The sequence below is a fragment of the Trypanosoma cruzi genome, genomic scaffold (genome assembly GCF_000209065.1).
Source record: "Trypanosoma cruzi strain CL Brener 1047053517157 genomic scaffold, whole genome shotgun sequence".
Classification (NCBI taxonomy): Eukaryota; Euglenozoa; class Kinetoplastea; order Trypanosomatida; family Trypanosomatidae; genus Trypanosoma; species Trypanosoma cruzi.
The window spans coordinates 229,695-246,186 of NW_001849530.1; the positions used below are offsets into that span (position 1 = coordinate 229,695).

Here is a 16,492-nt window from a genome sequence, read left to right on the forward strand (position 1 = left end):
TTTTCACCGACTGCTGTCGAACAGGGTGGTTTGTGGTGCCCATTTTATGATTCCCCACTCACCGGGGATCATCTGACAGTTGTCGCAGTGTGGTTGTTTCTAAATTTTTTTTTTTTTTTTTTTTGGCGTTGCTTTGCTTCCTCAACCTGCCTCCTCTTCATGAGTGTTTGTATGCATGCATGCATGCATTTTTCTTTCTCTTTCATTGTTTGTGCTTGCATGCGTGCCTCTGTATGCACTTTGTTTCAATGGTTCTGGTCGCGTTTCGTTTCTCTTCGCACAGCAACGAGGAAGGAAAGGGAAAAGGGAGAGGAAATGGATTTTGATGATGACGTTTTGCCGCTTATGCGTGAGATGGACGCGAAGCTTATTCGTATGCAGTCTGAGCTGCTGCCGTTGCTGGCTTCTCTCAACGAGGACGTGCTGGTGACAAAATACAGCGTGGACGAACAGGCCCGCGTCTCCCTTGCCACTGCCTTTATTCTGGTGTTGCTCACGTACGCCCACGACAGAATGCAGCATGTGGGGGGAAAGAAAGGCATGGATGCGCGGGTCCAGCTCAAGTTGGAGCGCGTCTCCGGATATATCAAAAAGCTGCGAGAGATCACACAGCTGGACAACCAGCTACAGGGGCAGAAAGCGGTGACGGCAGCGGCAACGGGGGGCGGTAAGGGCGCACGGAAACGCAGACGTGAAGAGGCAGATGGCGGTGACGTGCAGCGGCGCGAGTTAACGGACGCCAACGCCGCAGATGATCCGTACGGTGACGCCATTCTCTTTACGGAGATTGGGAGGGGCGCAGGAAGGCCGTTGTCGTCGTTGGTGCAGAGCCTCTTGAAGCATGTGACGGATTCGAGTGCATCGTGAGCCTCTCGCTGTATTCTCCGCTTTTTTTTTCCCGGGCACAACTAGAAGAAACAAACAAAAATTGATGAAAGTAATGAGGAGGAGAAACAGTGCAATTTGACTGACGATGCGGCGCTGCCATGTGTTTTTGGCGACTTTTTACTTTGACGTGTGCGTGTCTGTTGCCTTGCGTGACGGCAGCGGCTCCAAAAATTTTTTCTTTTTTTTTACTGCAGTGTGTATAACAAATAAGCCGCATAACGCATGCATGAAAACGAAAGGCGTTGATCCCTGTTGTTCTTTTTCTTTTTCTCTCTCTCTATGTGTTTGTTTGTGCATGCGGGGGGAAATATATATATATATGTTTTTCTTTTCTTTCTTTTTTTTATTTTGTTTGAAAGGAGGGACGTCTTGTGGGAGCGCGGCACCAAGTACGCACATTCCCTCCTGTTATTGAGCCACACATTTACATTTTCCACTTCACACAAAATTACCCGCAAAAGGGAAGGGGAAAGACGAGGTCGGGGCCATTTGCAGCGACGGCACGCTCTCGTTTTTTCCCTTGGATTTATTTTCCAGTTTATTTATTATTATTCTTTCTTGTTTTTGTTGCTTTGTAGTGCGGCGGAAATAAAAATGAGACAGCTCGCTGGGGGCGTGAGCGTCATGCTGAGCGCGGTGACTGCACTTGGTTTTTTGCTGCTCATTCGCCGTGCATTGGGCTGTAATCAAATGGTAACACTCAACAGGACGCTGCACGTTCTCCGCTGTCGCGAGAGACCACATGACAGCAGGTTGCAGCGGTTTTTTGAGTGGATTTGTGGCACGTCGTGCGTGAACTCTGTGGTGGTGCTCCGCACTGCCAACCCGCATGACGCGGTGCTGTACCACACCCTGCTGCTGCCGCTACAAAAGAAGTTGAATTATTCTTTTATCCTTGCCGTGGAAAAGGTGACGGAACTGGACAAAATGGTTGTTATTGAACTTCGTACACGTGAGTTTCACAGGGAATATACTCGCGGGGCGATGCTGGCGTTCCCGGAGTTGCCGAAATGCTCTGTAGCCACAGCTCCCTCCATCGTCTCTAGCTGCAAGGCGCAGGAACGCCTTGTACTATGCCGCGTTCCACTCCCGGATTTGCGCGTCTATCGCGACATTCCGGCCGTTATTTCTCGACTCATTGCAGCTCACGGGGAGAACAGGCGGCTGTTTTCTTCGTACGCAGAGGAGATGCTGTTTTATCTTCCATTTATTGAGGCAAATAGCCGGTGCCAAAATCACCCACAGCAACAAAGCCATCAAATAGGTACAACGACAGTGACTAAGGCGTCGTCATCCACGGCCTCGCTGTCTCACGGAGAGGAGAAAAATGTGTTTTCTGGGCCCGACACGTTTACGCAGGTGGAGGCCGCTGTCTTGGGGAACTCCTTCCCCTCAACTGGGAGGAGTGACGAGAGCGCTGGGTTGGCATTACTTGGCGATGTCATCGACATCAATGCTACGATGTTCTCTACTTCATGGCTGGTGGGGGTCGGGGATGAGGCGGTTAGGACTGCTGAAGATGTGGGTTCAATGAACTCCCGTGGCGAGGACCAATTTATTCACGATGCCATCCACGAGGCATTTTTTCACGTGGTGCTTCGTACGCCGCTCGCTCGCCCCGACTTCCTCGCTGCTGAAACACTGAAGTTGCACCCATTCAAAGTATGGCGCGCAAGTCGTCGATCGCGACGTGCAGCTGCGGAATTGTACGTTTTGGATGTTGCGGCAGCGAAGGGTGATGCCGTGATAAGTTTTGCCCATGTGGTTGATGAGGTGGTGGCGCAGGCGGTTCTTGTGCACCACCGCGGGTCATTGGCGGAATTTGTGGATGCGCTGTTTGCACGGTTTGCGCTGCGGTACACACCCGTCATTCCCGCTCTGCGTGAAGTCGTCGAGCGTCGGCGTGGGGGGGTGCAGCGGCGGCAGCCGTCGGGAGAGAACTCTGAGAGGGATCTCCGCATGGAAGGGAGCGTCAACTGCTCCCCGCCTGGTGCGGGTCCGAGTGGTCTCGCGGTGGGCTTTGAGGACGGGGTGGTTGACGACGAGGAGGACATCGATGAGGTTGTGCGAGAACTCCACTACACACGGGAGTATATTCTTGAGCACCGCATTACGTTTTACAATGCCGTACTCACGGCGCAGGGATCCAACCAACTGGAGGAAGTCTTTGGTGTGCCAGCAACCGTCTTTCCCTTTTTGCCCTGCGCCCGGGAGAGCGTGGCGTTTGTCACGCACGCCTATGAGTGCATTGTCGCGGAGTACGGGCCTCTGGATTTCCACAACTTCACAAAATACGCACACGATGTCTTTGTGCGGGACCGACCCGAGATTGTCCGACACGCCCCGCGCATCTTTCGAATGCTTAACAAAACTCGGTCCGGTGTTATCTCCTTCGAGGAGCTTTGCTGTTGGATCGCACGAAAACTCTCATCTGGCTCACGGCAGCGGCCGGACGCCCACCTCATTGCTATTGCGATGTCCTTACGCCTGCCGATGGCGCTGGTGTTCAACAAACGGAAGCAGTGGCCGCGGATGGAGTGTGCGTTGGCCTCCCTGTCAGATGCGGATGTGGAAGGCTACTAATGAAAAAAAAAAAAAAAAAAAAACAGCCAAATATGAATATATATTGTATTTTGCTTTTTTCCCGGGGATGACACGTGAGCATAGCACATGTACGCAGAGAGAGGGTGGCACACACATAGACACAGAGATACATAAATACATAAATAGGCGCAGAGTATCTTTACATTTTTTATTTTTCTTACTGTTATGCACTTATTCCTTTTTTTCTTTTTTTCTCTTTTTTTTCTTCCTTGGGGCTTCATGTTTTTTTTTTTTCGTTGGATTCTCAAGAAAAGCGAAAAAGAGGGAAAAACACCATGGGCAGAAGCGGCATTCATTTTTTTTTTTTTTTTTTTTTTTTTTTTTATTTTTATTTTTGAGGAGATGTGACGACGGCTTTTTTGGTTTAGTTTGTTTGCCTCACTTTTGGCAGTGTGTTTGTGTGTGTGTGATGTGCCTGGCGAGAGGGAAGTGTGGTGGAGGCCTGCGACGCATTGGACGGAGAAGAACAGGCGGAGTGTGTGTGTGTGTGTGTGTGTCTGTGGGGATGAGGCGAATGACGAACGTCTCACAAGTGCAACAGACATTCACCCGTTGAGTTTCTTCTCCGTTTACTTTCCAATATGGTCTTATGCACACTCACACCAATACTCACAAGTGCAGTTATATCTATAAAAAAAAATTTTTTTTTATGTATTATTACTTATATAAATTGTGCAATATCTATCTATCTATCTATCTATCTATCTATCTATATATGTATATAATATATACGTGCGAACACACACATAAGTTTACATCTATTTGCTTTTTTTTTTTTTTTTCATATATATATATGTGGACGATGAGTGTGAGTTGGCGCGGAAAAATACAATCAATAAACAATATTGGATGGAAGAAAAAAAAAAAAAAAAAAAAAAAAAAAGAAGGAACAACATGAAGGAATGCAATACATATATATTTATATTTATATGTATAATAAATCAAAAAAAATTGTAACGATTTCATTATCACCCAATCCTGATGGGGATTCCCATTAAACTGCGTATTGCTTGTTGCTGTTGGACACCGTATGTATATACATATATATATATATATATACGTATATACATGCTTGTTTGTTTTTGTGTGTGTGTGTGTGTGTAATGTGAGCGGGGGAGGGGATTAGGTGGAGGATTCCTCTTTCATGAAGACGAGAGGACATTTGTTCATTTGTGTGCGGTTGGGGAGGGGAGTACCGCATATATTTTATTTTATTTTATTTTATTTTATTATTATTTTGAGGAATTGGGAAGCAGGCGGGTGACTGGGAGGGTGTTTTCTTTTACTTTCGGCTACCATTCAGTCATGAGAGCCTTTTTTTTTTTCTTTTATTTATTTATTTATTTATTTATTTTTGTGTGTTGTTTTTGTTGGGTTTTTTCTTTTGATAGGAGCACAAAGAGAAGGAAAAAACAAAACAAAAAGACAAAAACAAAAAATAACAAAAAGACAAGAGTTACAAATAATATTTAAAGTGAATCCACACAAACAGGCCGGCAAGCGGAAAAGAGGTCGTACGTACTTTTACACTTTTCTCTCACTTGTGCGTCCACCATGTCGCTGTTTAAGATCCGCATGCCGGAGACGGTGGCGGAGGGGACACGTCTCGCACTGCGTGCCTTTTCCCTCGTTGTAGCGGTCGACGAGCACGGCGGCATTGGGGACGGGCGGTCGATCCCATGGAATGTGCCCGAGGACATGAAGTTTTTCCGGGATTTGACAACAAAACTGCGGGGGAAGAACGTCAAACCATCGCCTGCGAAGCGCAACGCCGTTGTGATGGGCCGCAAGACGTGGGACAGCATTCCGCCCAAATTCCGCCCGCTTCCCGGTCGCCTGAACGTCGTTTTGTCGTCCACCCTCACGACGCAACACCTCTTGGACGGCCTGCCAGACGAAGAAAAACGGAATTTGCATGCCGACAGCATTGTGGCGGTAAATGGTGGACTCGAGCAGGCATTGCGGTTGCTCGCGTCCCCCAATTACACGCCGAGCATTGAGACGGTCTACTGCATTGGTGGCGGCTCTGTGTATGCGGAGGCCCTTCGCCCGCCGTGCGTTCATTTGCTGCAAGCCATTTACCGCACCACCATCCGCGCCAGCGAGTCTTCTTGCAGCGTGTTTTTTCGCGTTCCCGAGTCGGGTACGGAGGCGGCGGCGGGGATTGAGTGGCAGCGGGAGACAATCTCCGAGGAGCTCACGTCGGCAAACGGCAACGAGACAAAGTACTACTTTGAGAAGCTCATCCCACGCAACAGAGAGGAGGAGCAGTATCTAAGCCTTGTGGATCGCATCATACGCGAGGGGAATGTGAAGCATGACCGCACTGGGGTGGGCACGCTCTCCATCTTTGGCGCACAGATGCGTTTCTCGCTCCGCAACAATCGCCTACCACTTTTGACAACGAAGCGGGTTTTTTGGCGCGGTGTGTGCGAGGAACTGCTGTGGTTTCTACGGGGCGAAACATATGCCAAAAAGTTAAGTGACAAGGGAGTCCACATATGGGACGACAACGGCTCGCGCGCGTTTCTTGACAGTCGTGGCCTCACAGAGTACGAGGAGATGGACCTCGGTCCTGTCTACGGCTTTCAGTGGCGTCACTTTGGTGCCGCCTACACACACCATGATGCCAACTATGACGGACAGGGTGTGGATCAAATCAAGGCAATCGTTGAAACGCTAAAGACAAATCCTGACGATCGCCGGATGCTATTCACGGCATGGAATCCGAGCGCTTTGCCCAGGATGGCCCTACCACCGTGCCACCTGCTCGCACAGTTTTACGTGAGCAATGGGGAACTGTCTTGCATGCTCTACCAGCGCTCATGTGACATGGGCCTTGGCGTCCCGTTCAACATTGCCTCCTACGCCCTCTTGACCATCCTCATCGCAAAGGCGACGGGGCTGCGGCCGGGAGAGTTGGTGCACACCCTTGGTGACGCTCACGTGTACAGCAATCACGTCGAGCCGTGCAATGAGCAACTGAAACGTGTGCCACGTGCCTTTCCGTATCTTGTGTTTCGCCGCGAGCGCGAGTTCCTGGAGGACTACGAGGAGGGTGACATGGAGGTCATTGACTATGCGCCATACCCTCCCATCTCCATGAAGATGGCGGTTTAGTCATTTAGGAAAACCTTTCAAATCGTGCGCGCCAGAAACGGGGAGCCGAAAGTAGTACGTGGGGACCGTAAAAAGGCGATACGAAGAGACGGACGTTGAAGAGGGCCAATGAAGTGGACAAAGCCAGCATAATTTCTTACATAGACACAGAAATGCATATATATATATATATATATATAGACAGACGTGCAAGGGAAATATGTACACGTCTGGGGAAGAAACAAAAAAAAAAAAAGATAAAACACACGCGTTTGTATGCATAAACATATGACATTATGGGCTGATTGAAGAAAAACGGTCAACAATACACGAGGTGTTTTGGGTTTTATTTTGTTTTTGTTTTTTAAAGTTACTTTGCGGAACTCTTTGGGGGTTATTTATTTAATTATTATTATTATTATTTGGGGGGGGGGGGGGGGCGGAATGGATGATGTCTGCTTCTTATATATGTGTTATATACATGTGTATTTGAATTCCAACGTCCGATTGCGTTTTATTATAAATTTTTTTTTTTTTTTCTTAAAAACGCTCATGGCATGGCTGTTTTTGCAGAATCTTGTGGAAGGGGGGACAGTGGGTGAGTGGGTGGTTTAACACAACACACACACACACAAGGAAGTAACTAAATAAATATTTGCTCACCACCCCCAAATAATAACAATAATAATAATAAAGCAGCAGGAAGGCGGAATAAAAAAAAAAAAAAAAAGGATATTTGAGATTAATAAACGGCAACGGGAATAATAAGAAAGGAGACTGGAATCATACGCAAACTAGGTTACACACGAAAAGGAGTATATTGACGCCTCTTGAAGGGAGAAAACAAGATGCCTGCAAGGTGGCATAATAAACAGAAGAAAGGGTCGAATGGCCACAAGCGGCCTTCCACCGGAGGCAACGGGAGCGCGGCGCGGCGTGACATTGGCTTCATTCCCCCCGGCGCTTCTGCTGTCCAGAATTCATCGGCACACCACGCGGATACCTTTATGTACCGCTTTCCACAAAATTTTCCTGTTCCACGGCGTCTGCGGCATGCGCCAACTTCACTCGTGGAGGCGGTGAACGACTTTCACTTTGCCATGATGAACGACCGGCCCCGCAATGAATTTTATTATGAGCTCCTGAAACGTCATGTGACACCCGAAACGGGTGTCTTGGAGATTGGTGCGGGGTCGGGTCTCCTGTCGTTAATGGCCGCTCAGTTGGGCGCAAAATGGGTCGTGGCTGTTGAGGGGAGCGCTGAGATGGCAAAGTTGGCACGCGCCAACATTTGTGCAAACAAAATGGAACACAAAGTGACTGTTTTGCACATGTTGAGTACAGAACTGACACTGCGTCATTTGCCAGATAGACCGGATGTCATGGTGTCGGAGATTCTTGGGACGCTGCTATTAGGGGAGTCGGCTCTCGACTATATTGCCGATGTACGTGAGAGGCTGCTGAAGCCAACGACGAAGATTATTCCACAGCATGGAACACAGTACGCGGTTCCGATAGAGTGTGACACACTGCGGGATGTGTGTGCGGTGTCGGGATGGAAGGGGCTTGAATTGAGCCACATGACGGCACTACAGGACACTGTCAGCATTGTGTTTGCGAAGCAGTACGGCTTTCGCATGAGCAGTGTTCCCTTCCGCCGCCTGAGCGAGCCGATAGCCCTCTTCTCCGTGGATTTTGCGTCCGCTGTTCGTCGTGACATCCCCATGAATTTGAAATTAGATGTCAAGGCAACTAGTAGCGGGACGGCACATGCGATGTTGTACTACTGGAAGGCTTTTGATGGCGATCTTGTCATGTCGACAGATCCGGCTGACACGCTTAACAACTTCCCGCGTGATATGCAGTGGGGTCAGGCGTTGCAGCTACTGGATGCTGCCAACGGCCCGTTTCCAACGCCGGTTGTATTCACAGAGGGGGAGGAGCTTAAATTCCAATGCCACTTTTCCTCGGATCGCGTGACGGTTCATATCCATCTGTGTCCCACGGCAGAAGCAGCAGCATCACCAGCAAAGACAACACCAACAGATAATGATGCGATAAAAACCGAAAAGGAGGCATGTGAGAAAGTGAATAAGGGCAAAAAATGAGAACTCATAGAGGTATAGAAGGAGAGGTAATATACACAAGAATAAGAAAATGAAAAAAAAAAAAAAAAAAAAAAAAGGATGCGTTGTGCGTTAGTGGTAAGGGGGCTACTCCTTGTGGAGTTGTGGGCTCTTCATTCTTGTTTTTTTTTTTTTTTTTTTTTTAGCTTGTTGGCTAATTTGTTTATATACATCCCGTGTGCGTGGCTCATGTTGATGCAAGAATACAACCGTTTATGAATGTTGTTTGTATTTGCGCAGCGTCCTGTTTTTGCCGGGTTTTTTTTTTTTTGTTTTTCTTCTACTTTAGTTGTGTTCCGGTTAAATGATGGTCTTTACAATAAATCGCTTTGATTTTCCACTTCTTCGCGGCTGTCGCTTTTATTTTATTTTCTTTTATTTATTTTTTATTTCTTGCCCAGTTTACATCTTGCCCTTCTATATTTTTATGCGCAATAAATATTATAATGCCTTGAGGCAGCGAGACGTACTAAAGATATATATGTTTTGTCTGCATGTGGTGTACTACTGGTTCTATCCATGTGTGCGTGTGTGTTTGTGTGTAATACGCCTGAACTGTCTGCGTGGTGGTTTCTCTGGTGGGGGACCACTTTTTTTTTTTTTTTTTCTGCACTCATTTTACTTTTTGGTTTGGGCTCCCTGCCTGTGGATGACACCGTGTGTCCATCTGTGGGGATCACTGGAGGGGGAGGGACCAAGGAGAAACAACAAAAAACAAAACGAGAAGGGACGTGCACATCCGCCCAGGTGGTGGGGGGTGGGAGCGGTGTTTCCGGGAGAAGAGTTTTACCAGATGGGCGGCCTGTTCACACGGTTCATTTCTTTTATGTATTTTGACAGGAATGATGACGCGGAGGGAATGCAAGCGACACCAGCGCCCCCGTTTGATGTGGGTGTGGCGCTGGAGGAGGTGCCACCCGATGTGTACTTGAAGCGTGAAACCGCGATTAAGCCGAGCATCCCAATCACTGGGAAGCAGTTCCTCAAGCTGCAGGAACACGTACCGCCGCGATTTCAAGGCCGACGCTGGCGTCTTTTATTTTGCAGCGGCCTTCACGGATTTTCGCGTCTTGCGCTACAACACAACTGCGCTGAAGAGATTAGGAGTGCGCGGGGTAACGAGCGACCTGCGGTTTTAATAGTTTCCGCTGGAAGTGAAGGGAAGATACTGCTGGGGGCGTACATTTCCTGCATCCCACAGACGTCAAACAAGAAATACGTCGGGACCGAAGAAAGTTTTCTTTTCTGCGTGCCGTCACCGTCTTCTTCTTCCTCGTCCGCTTCGTCGTCGGAGGATGATCTTCGCATCTTTACGGCCCCTGCAGATGCCGCGAATCGTTACTTTATGCGCTGCGACAACGGTGCTATTACTTTTGGGGGCGGTGGCAAGGGCCCCGCACTCTTTCTTCACTCAGATTTTGCTAGTGTGTCTTGCAGCACGTTTTGCCCAACGTTTGGAATTCGTGAATCCCTTCTTCTGCTCAACGCACGGCCCGGGGGGGATGGGGATGCTGCTGTTTTTGATCTGCCAAATGACGTGCATTTGGAGGGCGGTGAGCCGACGACGTCTGTGCGGGCGGTTCAGCTGTGGACTATAGGCGATGAGTACTTTTCGCTCTTGTAGAAAACGAAAAAGGAGCAATGGAAGACATGTGGAAGAAAAAAAGGAGCGTTGAGGGGAGGGATGAAGGGGCTGCGTGTTAACAAGACACGGAAACAAGCGTCCACAAAGCATGGCACTGTTATTTCTCTTTTTTTTTCTTCTTTTTTTTTTTCCGCCGCGCGTGTGTATTTCTTTACTGTGAAGGATGCCTTTTTTTTTTTTTTTGCCTGGATTTGGGCTTGCCGTCGTCGCTGTTTTTTTCTTTTTAAATTTACCCCGTCTTCCATTCATGCCTTTTAACTTTGAAACGCACGACCGCAAGTTGTTTTGTACGGCCCATCACGGCAGTTGCGCCGAAACAAAAGGGGAAATAAATTTGTCAGTGGAACGAAGGAGAAAAAGATACACAAAAGAAGAAAGGCGCGTGTGTCTGGGGCCATGTTTCGTCGTGCATCGCACATATTCATGCGGCGTACTGCGCGCTGCCTTTCGACCGCAGGTGCCACCGGCCCTGGCATCTGCTTTGAGCTCTCTGAGCAGCAAAAGGAGGTCCGGGATCTCGCCCACCGCTTTGCCAAGGAGAAGATAATCCCGGTTGCTGCCAAGCTTGACCAGACAATGGAGTATCCACACGATCTCTTCAAGGAGGCGTGGGAGCTTGGACTTATAAACATGCATATTCCACAGGAATACGGCGGGTTTGGCGCTTCTTGCCTGGAGGGTGTAATTGTGCATGAGGAGCTTTCATGGGGCTGCTCCGGCATCTCTACAGCTTTTGAGGCGAACAATCTTTCCCAGGCACCTGTCATCATCGCTGGTAACGACGCCCAAAAGAAGAAATTTCTTGGACGCATGTTAGAGGAACCGCTGAAATCGGCGTATTGTGTTACGGAACCCGGGGCCGGCTCAGACGTGGCGGCGATCAAGACTTTTGCAAAGAAGAAGGGTGATGCGTATGTGGTTAATGGGCAAAAAATGTGGATAACGAACGGTGGCGTTGCGAACTGGTACTTTTTGCTTGCCAACTCGGATGAGGGATTTATTGGTTTTGTGGTGGATGCGAACACACCGGGAATTACACCTGGGAAAAAGGAGATCAATATGGGCCAACGCTGCAGTGACACGCGTGGGATTGTCTTTGAGGATGTTGTCATTCCCGAGGCAAATGTACTTGGAAAGCCTGGGGATGGGTTTAAGATTGCGATGCGTGCCTTTGACTTTACTCGTCCGCCTGTGGCAATTGGCGCGGTGGCTGTCGCCCAACGCGCGATGGAGGAGGCGCGGGACTACGCCAATCAGCGTAAAGCGATGGGAAAATATGTCTCGGAGCATCAATCGATTGCGTTCATGTTGGCAGACATGGCTGCCGGGATTGAGGCGGCCCGTTTGTTGGCGTATCGCGCCGCCTGGGAGGTTGACCAGGGCCGCTCCAACACGTACTACGCGTCATCTGCAAAGCTATTTGCTGCTGAGCACTGCGAGAGGTGCGTGACGGCTGCTGTGCAGATATTTGGGGGAAACGGCTTCAACACGGGTTATCCCGTGGAGAAATTGTACCGAGACGCAAAGATCTTTTCTATCTACGAGGGAACGAGTCAAATTCAACGTCTCGTGATCAGCCGCCATGTGATTGGAAGGAGGTGAGCAATTTTCCTTCTTTCTTTTCCTTTTAGCCCTTTCAACCCAATTTTGGTGCCTGCATCCACATGAAGGCTTAAAAATGGAGTCACTGTCCCTTGTCTCTTTTCTCTTTTTGTCCTTGGATCCTTTTTGCGCAAATGCGTGTCATGTTTAAGCGTATATGTATTTGAAGGAACTTACTTACCCACTGTTCTTTTTTTTTTTTTTTTGAACCGTATACGGATGATGTTTAGGGTGTGATGAGGGCTGGGGCCGGTGGTCTTGTTTCGAATATTGTTGCTCGCACCTACCGATGGGGCAAAATTAAAGGCGTGCTTATAGAAGGAACTTCATTGAAAGACAAACACACACAAGGAAAAAAGAAAAAGACGAGGAACAATGAGCGAACGGGTGAGTGAGAAGGTGCTTATACAAGGGGTATATGTTCTGTGTGTGTGTGTGTGTGCGTATTGTATGGGGATTGAGAGGGTATGTATATCCGCCGGTGTGTGTGTGTGTGTGCGTGTGTGTGTGCATTGGGAGGTTCAATGGAGGGTGGTATAAATTTACTTATGTGGTTGTTGAGAGGGGGAGGGGCTTCTTTTTTTTTTTCTTTCTCTCTTCCGTTTCTTTGTGCCTTTTTTTTTTTTTTTTCTGTATTTGGTGGCGACGCGTGGGGAGGGGGGAATTTGGGGATTTATTGACGCTGTTAGGCATGTGAAGAGGGCGCTTTTATTTTTTTTTTTGGATCCCTTTTTGTTGACGTATTGCTATCGGCGCATTTTTTTTTGTTTGTTGACGAGTTGGTGTTGCCTACGGGCAATTCGGTTTCTCTCAATTTTTGCTGTTCTCTATCAATGCTAAGGGGACGAAAAACAAAAACAACAACAAATTGTTGCTGCCGTTTTGGTTGGAAGTGCGTGAGGGAAATGCATGCATGTTTTTCCGCGGTGTGGTGCTGTATGCCATAATAATACACGGCTTTTTTCCCTCTTTCTCCCTCTCCCTCTCTCTCTCTCTGTCTGTGTGTGTCTTGATTTAGGTCATCTTTAATAGGATTGGGCGGGAGGAACCGGTGAGGGAGAAGGGAAGGGAGCAGTTTTGTAGGATAGAGGGGTGGCGTGTCAATATCTGCATGTGGGCAAGTAGGCATGGGTAACTGCTGTCGCCGTTCTTTCCCTAAAGAAGGTGATGGTGATGATGATTCTGCGGTGTTGCGGCTGACACCGCGGCAACGATTGCTTGCGTTATTCGGCATGTACGCCCCGCATTTGCTGAAGGATGTTGACGACATCCTGCGAGACTACAATAATGATGGCGTGTGTGCTGTGAGTTACTACTGTGCCTTTCTGGGGCCAGAGCCAAAGCTTCATGAGGCGAAGCAGATGTACACCACACACTTGACTGAAGGTGACATCGCATTGCGAAAACTCATTCATGGGCTGCTGATAAAATATGACCCGACGCGGATCGTGGAATTGGAGCTGATTGTACGGGCACACGAGGAGGAGGCGAAGAGGGGCGGGAAGGAAACGGCAGCGGGTTTAATACAACGACTGAAGGAGCAATATTTGGGAGGGCTTGTGGGGGAGGCGCCGGCCCCGCCGCTGCCGCTGCAGGATGTCGAGTGCTCCACGACAGCGGCGTGCAAGACACCGCAACCGCCCACATGTTATCCCTCAGAAACGGCAGCGACGGATGGCATGTCTGCCCCTTTTTGTGCTGCGAATTTGTTTTCTACGGCCACCGCCGCGCTTTCGATGAGTGCGCACGCCTGGCGTGGGGGGAAGAGAGGCGGGGCCAGCGGCAGTGGTGATGGGGATTTTCTTCGCGACTTTGATGACATCCTTGCCCGCTCCCGCAAAGCGGATTTCTCGATCCTCCTCCCTTATCGACCGCCCGCACTTCTGACCCCGTGGGCGACGGGGCAAGCGGTGGAAGTGTGGGCTTCACAATGACGACAGGGAGAAGAGAAGAAACAAAAGCGATCAAACATGCGCATTTATTTTTGACTTCCGTCGGTTTTTTTTTTTTTCTTCTTCTTTCTTTCTTTTGCTGCTTTTTTTCGGTTTGTGTGGGATCTCAATGTGCTTCGGTGAACTGATGGCTGTGGAGAGAGGCTGGTGCGGATGACACGATAAAACTGTTCACGCAACTCCACCGTTACTCACCGATTTATAAAACAAACACGAAACCAACTTTCCTTTTTTTTTTTTTTTTGCCTTTTTTTTCTTGCATAAATATACACACACATGTGTGTGTGTGTGCAGTACTGCAGGAAGGCTATTTTTCACTCTCCTTGCAAGACAAACGTTCACTGTAATAATATAAATATATATTTATTTATATATCCAAGAGAAAAAGAGAGAGAGAGGGAAAGAAAAAAGGGTGAGGAGAGTCGACATCTGTGGTATACACACAAAGTCTAACACATACACAGCTGCATACTTTATTCGTTTGTGTTTGTAGGTTCCTGCACCGTGTCATAAGAAGGGGAAAGGGGTGGGGTGATGCACAATGCAGGGGGAGTTTTTATTTTCTGTCCCACAGATACGGGAAATAGACATGGATTCCACGACTAGCAAGGAGAGCTGCAGCAGTAGTGCTTCGTCCCGATCCACGTCGGTATCGTCTAGCGGCCGACGGTCGGGTTCGCGGCGAATTCGCAGAGGTGTTTTGTCGGAAAAAGAGAGAAAACGCCGTCCGACCTCTCGGAAGAACTACGCCGATCACGTGCCGATGTTTCGAAACCCGCGACGCCCGACGACTATTCTGCTTGAGCCCTTTCCCAACCGCCGACTGCGTTCCATGTGTATTGCGGGGGGATTGCTCGTGACAGCACATCGAAACGGCATCCGTGTATACCGTCAACGTTATCTTACTGCGCCAAATATGGCGAGCGCCAGGAGTTCTGGCGGCACATGTGACGGGGAAAACAATTGTGTGGGTGGCGATAATCCTCCTGACATGCGTACGGGGATGTGGGAGGCTGTTGAGAGCAGAGATAGTTTCCAGCTTCAGGATGCGTATCTGTGTGTCGGTGCGGAGTCGGTATTTAGCCGGGAACGCGTCCTTCCGCTGAAGTGGAATCGATATCTGGCCGTGGCATGCGGTAGCGACCGCACGCATTTTAGCGTTTGTGTATTGAGCACCGCTGCTCACTTTTTGCTTCACCACGAGTTGCACGCAAAGAACAGGGTGGTGGCGCTTCATTTTGCTCTTGTTGCGATGGATGCGAAACCGGGCAGTAGACATTACCAGCCGTTTGTTGTGAGTGTGGATGAGGTGGGTGAGGTGGTCATCTTTGACGTTGAACATGATCATGCGGTGAAGCTGATTGCACCCACATCCACGCCTGTTTCTGCGTCTCCGCCCACCAATGAGACGCTCACTGATGACAGGAATGAAGAAGAATCTCCGGACGTCATCTTCTGCGAGGAAAATAGCAACAGGAAGGATAATAAAAGTAACAACAACAACAACACCGACGAGGATGGTGCGGGTGATCGCATTGGCGGCGACGATGCCCCGCTTTTTTCTTCCAATAAGAATAACGGAACGTTAAGATCGCGGGGCAAAGATATTACTGGTGATTGTGGAGGCAGGGATAATGGTACCGGCTCTGTGCTGCGATCATATCGTCTTGATGCCGGTATGGCTACAAATGTCTGTCTCCTTGGCCCTTGCCAGGTTTACTGCAGGCAATGCTGCGACGTGCCCATCGAGCCTGGGAATCTTGTCATGAGTATTTACATCTCCTCGCGTGCCTATGGTTCGGAGGGACAGGCGGAAATGCACGTTTCGCATTTCCGTTTCCGCTGGTGTTTCTCGCCACCACGAGCCATCGTGCTTAGCGAGACCCCCATTCTGCGGGAGGGAGCTCCGGAAGATGTATGCGACATTGGTGTTGCAATGATGCGTGTTCCCTTTCACGAGGAACTGCCGCTGAGCTTTACGATTGGCCGGCCGCGACTTCGTTTTTGGAGTCTGAGCGGCTGTACGGGAAAGCTCCTACATCTTCACCGCGTATATCATGATAAAGACGGGAGTGGAAAGGGAGCACGAACAGTGAAGGAGCATTTTCTGCGTGTGGTGCCGCTCGGTCGTCATATCTTACTGCAAGACATCAACACCTCGTGGCTTTGCATTGCCGCTCTTACCGACGATGACGTGATCCTTTTGTTGGGGAGGGAGCCGCAGCCAGCCCGCCGTAAAACTCCCACACGCGCACAGGATCCGTCCCCTGCAGTGGTAGCGGCGGGGGTGGTGGATGGCCGGGACGCATTGGAGAAGTGGCTGGAGGATGTAGACGACAAGAAGGAGAAATCCCCGTCTCCGAGGGGACGGCAACTAAAACCATCAAAGGACGTTACCGCGGACGTTGTGCCGTTGCCGCGTGCATCGTCCCCGCTGAAATTCATGGACCCGGATCAAGATTATACTGTTCTCATGATGTTGACAGCACCAGGGACTCTTGGCGCCACGGCCAACTCGAGTCCGGACCGATACGTTCCCCCCACACGCATATTGCTTTACGTACCGCAGAGCAATG

The 16,492-nt window shown here is 49.2% G+C and overlaps 8 protein-coding genes across 8 annotated transcripts, besides 34 other annotated features; all 8 read left to right on the forward strand.

Annotated features, from left to right (window-relative positions):
* Nucleotides 1-5,193: part of a sequence feature (heterozygous, Esmeraldo-like haplotype) that runs on past the window's edge.
* Nucleotides 105-124: a microsatellite.
* Nucleotides 160-867, forward strand: Tc00.1047053509153.70 (exosome-associated protein 3, putative; the record flags this gene model as incomplete). Its single annotated transcript, XM_810232.1, has 1 exon — nt 160-867. One exon carries the CDS (start codon nt 160-162, stop codon nt 865-867), a length of 708 nt encoding a protein of 235 aa, XP_815325.1.
* Tc00.1047053509153.80 (hypothetical protein, conserved) lies at nt 1,168-3,471 on the forward strand (the record flags this gene model as incomplete). Its single annotated transcript, XM_810233.1, has 1 exon — nt 1,168-3,471. The coding sequence occupies one exon, from the start codon at nt 1,168-1,170 to the stop codon at nt 3,469-3,471; it is 2,304 nt and encodes a 767-aa protein (XP_815326.1).
* Nucleotides 3,474-3,494: a microsatellite.
* Nucleotides 3,637-3,726: a sequence feature (T-rich).
* Nucleotides 3,788-3,828: a microsatellite.
* Nucleotides 3,968-3,994: a microsatellite.
* Nucleotides 4,121-4,164: a sequence feature (AT_rich).
* Nucleotides 4,171-4,213: a microsatellite.
* Nucleotides 4,259-4,287: a sequence feature (AT_rich).
* Nucleotides 4,346-4,378: a microsatellite.
* Nucleotides 4,404-4,445: a sequence feature (AT_rich).
* Nucleotides 4,522-4,562: a microsatellite.
* Nucleotides 4,695-4,731: a microsatellite.
* Nucleotides 4,820-4,846: a microsatellite.
* Nucleotides 4,888-4,947: a sequence feature (A-rich).
* Nucleotides 5,047-6,612, forward strand: Tc00.1047053509153.90 (dihydrofolate reductase-thymidylate synthase, putative; the record flags this gene model as incomplete). The annotated part of the gene is made up of 1 exon (XM_810234.1): nt 5,047-6,612. The coding sequence occupies one exon, from the start codon at nt 5,047-5,049 to the stop codon at nt 6,610-6,612; it is 1,566 nt and encodes a 521-aa protein (XP_815327.1).
* Nucleotides 5,194-5,259: a sequence feature (haploid, Esmeraldo-like haplotype).
* Nucleotides 5,260-6,255: a sequence feature (areas merged during assembly that could not be assigned to a particular haplotype. This can correspond to areas where the two haplotypes were merged or to regions with more than two copies in the genome that were merged during assembly.).
* Nucleotides 6,256-6,844: a sequence feature (haploid, Esmeraldo-like haplotype).
* Nucleotides 6,769-6,791: a microsatellite.
* Nucleotides 6,845-6,851: a sequence feature (haploid, non-Esmeraldo-like haplotype).
* Nucleotides 6,852-16,492: a sequence feature (heterozygous, Esmeraldo-like haplotype).
* Nucleotides 6,986-7,015: a sequence feature (AT_rich).
* Nucleotides 7,104-7,138: a sequence feature (AT_rich).
* Nucleotides 7,263-7,285: a microsatellite.
* Tc00.1047053509153.100 (hypothetical protein, conserved) lies at nt 7,440-8,699 on the forward strand (the record flags this gene model as incomplete). The annotated part of the gene is made up of 1 exon (XM_810235.1): nt 7,440-8,699. The coding sequence occupies one exon, from the start codon at nt 7,440-7,442 to the stop codon at nt 8,697-8,699; it is 1,260 nt and encodes a 419-aa protein (XP_815328.1).
* Nucleotides 8,743-8,775: a microsatellite.
* Nucleotides 8,840-8,861: a microsatellite.
* On the forward strand, nt 9,022-10,341 carry Tc00.1047053509153.110 (uncharacterized protein; the record flags this gene model as incomplete). The annotated part of the gene is made up of 1 exon (XM_810236.1): nt 9,022-10,341. One exon carries the CDS (start codon nt 9,022-9,024, stop codon nt 10,339-10,341), a length of 1,320 nt encoding a protein of 439 aa, XP_815329.1.
* Nucleotides 9,076-9,109: a microsatellite.
* Nucleotides 10,463-10,492: a microsatellite.
* Tc00.1047053509153.120 (acyl-CoA dehydrogenase, putative) lies at nt 10,759-11,964 on the forward strand (the record flags this gene model as incomplete). Its single annotated transcript, XM_810237.1, has 1 exon — nt 10,759-11,964. One exon carries the CDS (start codon nt 10,759-10,761, stop codon nt 11,962-11,964), a length of 1,206 nt encoding a protein of 401 aa, XP_815330.1.
* Nucleotides 12,446-12,474: a microsatellite.
* Nucleotides 12,539-12,593: a sequence feature (CT-rich).
* Nucleotides 12,928-12,964: a microsatellite.
* On the forward strand, nt 13,092-13,898 carry Tc00.1047053509153.130 (uncharacterized protein; the record flags this gene model as incomplete). Its single annotated transcript, XM_810238.1, has 1 exon — nt 13,092-13,898. One exon carries the CDS (start codon nt 13,092-13,094, stop codon nt 13,896-13,898), a length of 807 nt encoding a protein of 268 aa, XP_815331.1.
* Nucleotides 13,963-13,994: a sequence feature (T-rich).
* Nucleotides 14,140-14,174: a sequence feature (T-rich).
* Nucleotides 14,261-14,291: a sequence feature (AT_rich).
* Tc00.1047053509153.139 (hypothetical protein, conserved) lies at nt 14,458-16,492 on the forward strand (the record flags this gene model as incomplete). Its single annotated transcript, XM_810239.1, has 1 exon — nt 14,458-16,492. A coding segment is annotated over one exon (2,035 nt), but the record flags the coding sequence as incomplete, so codon positions are not given.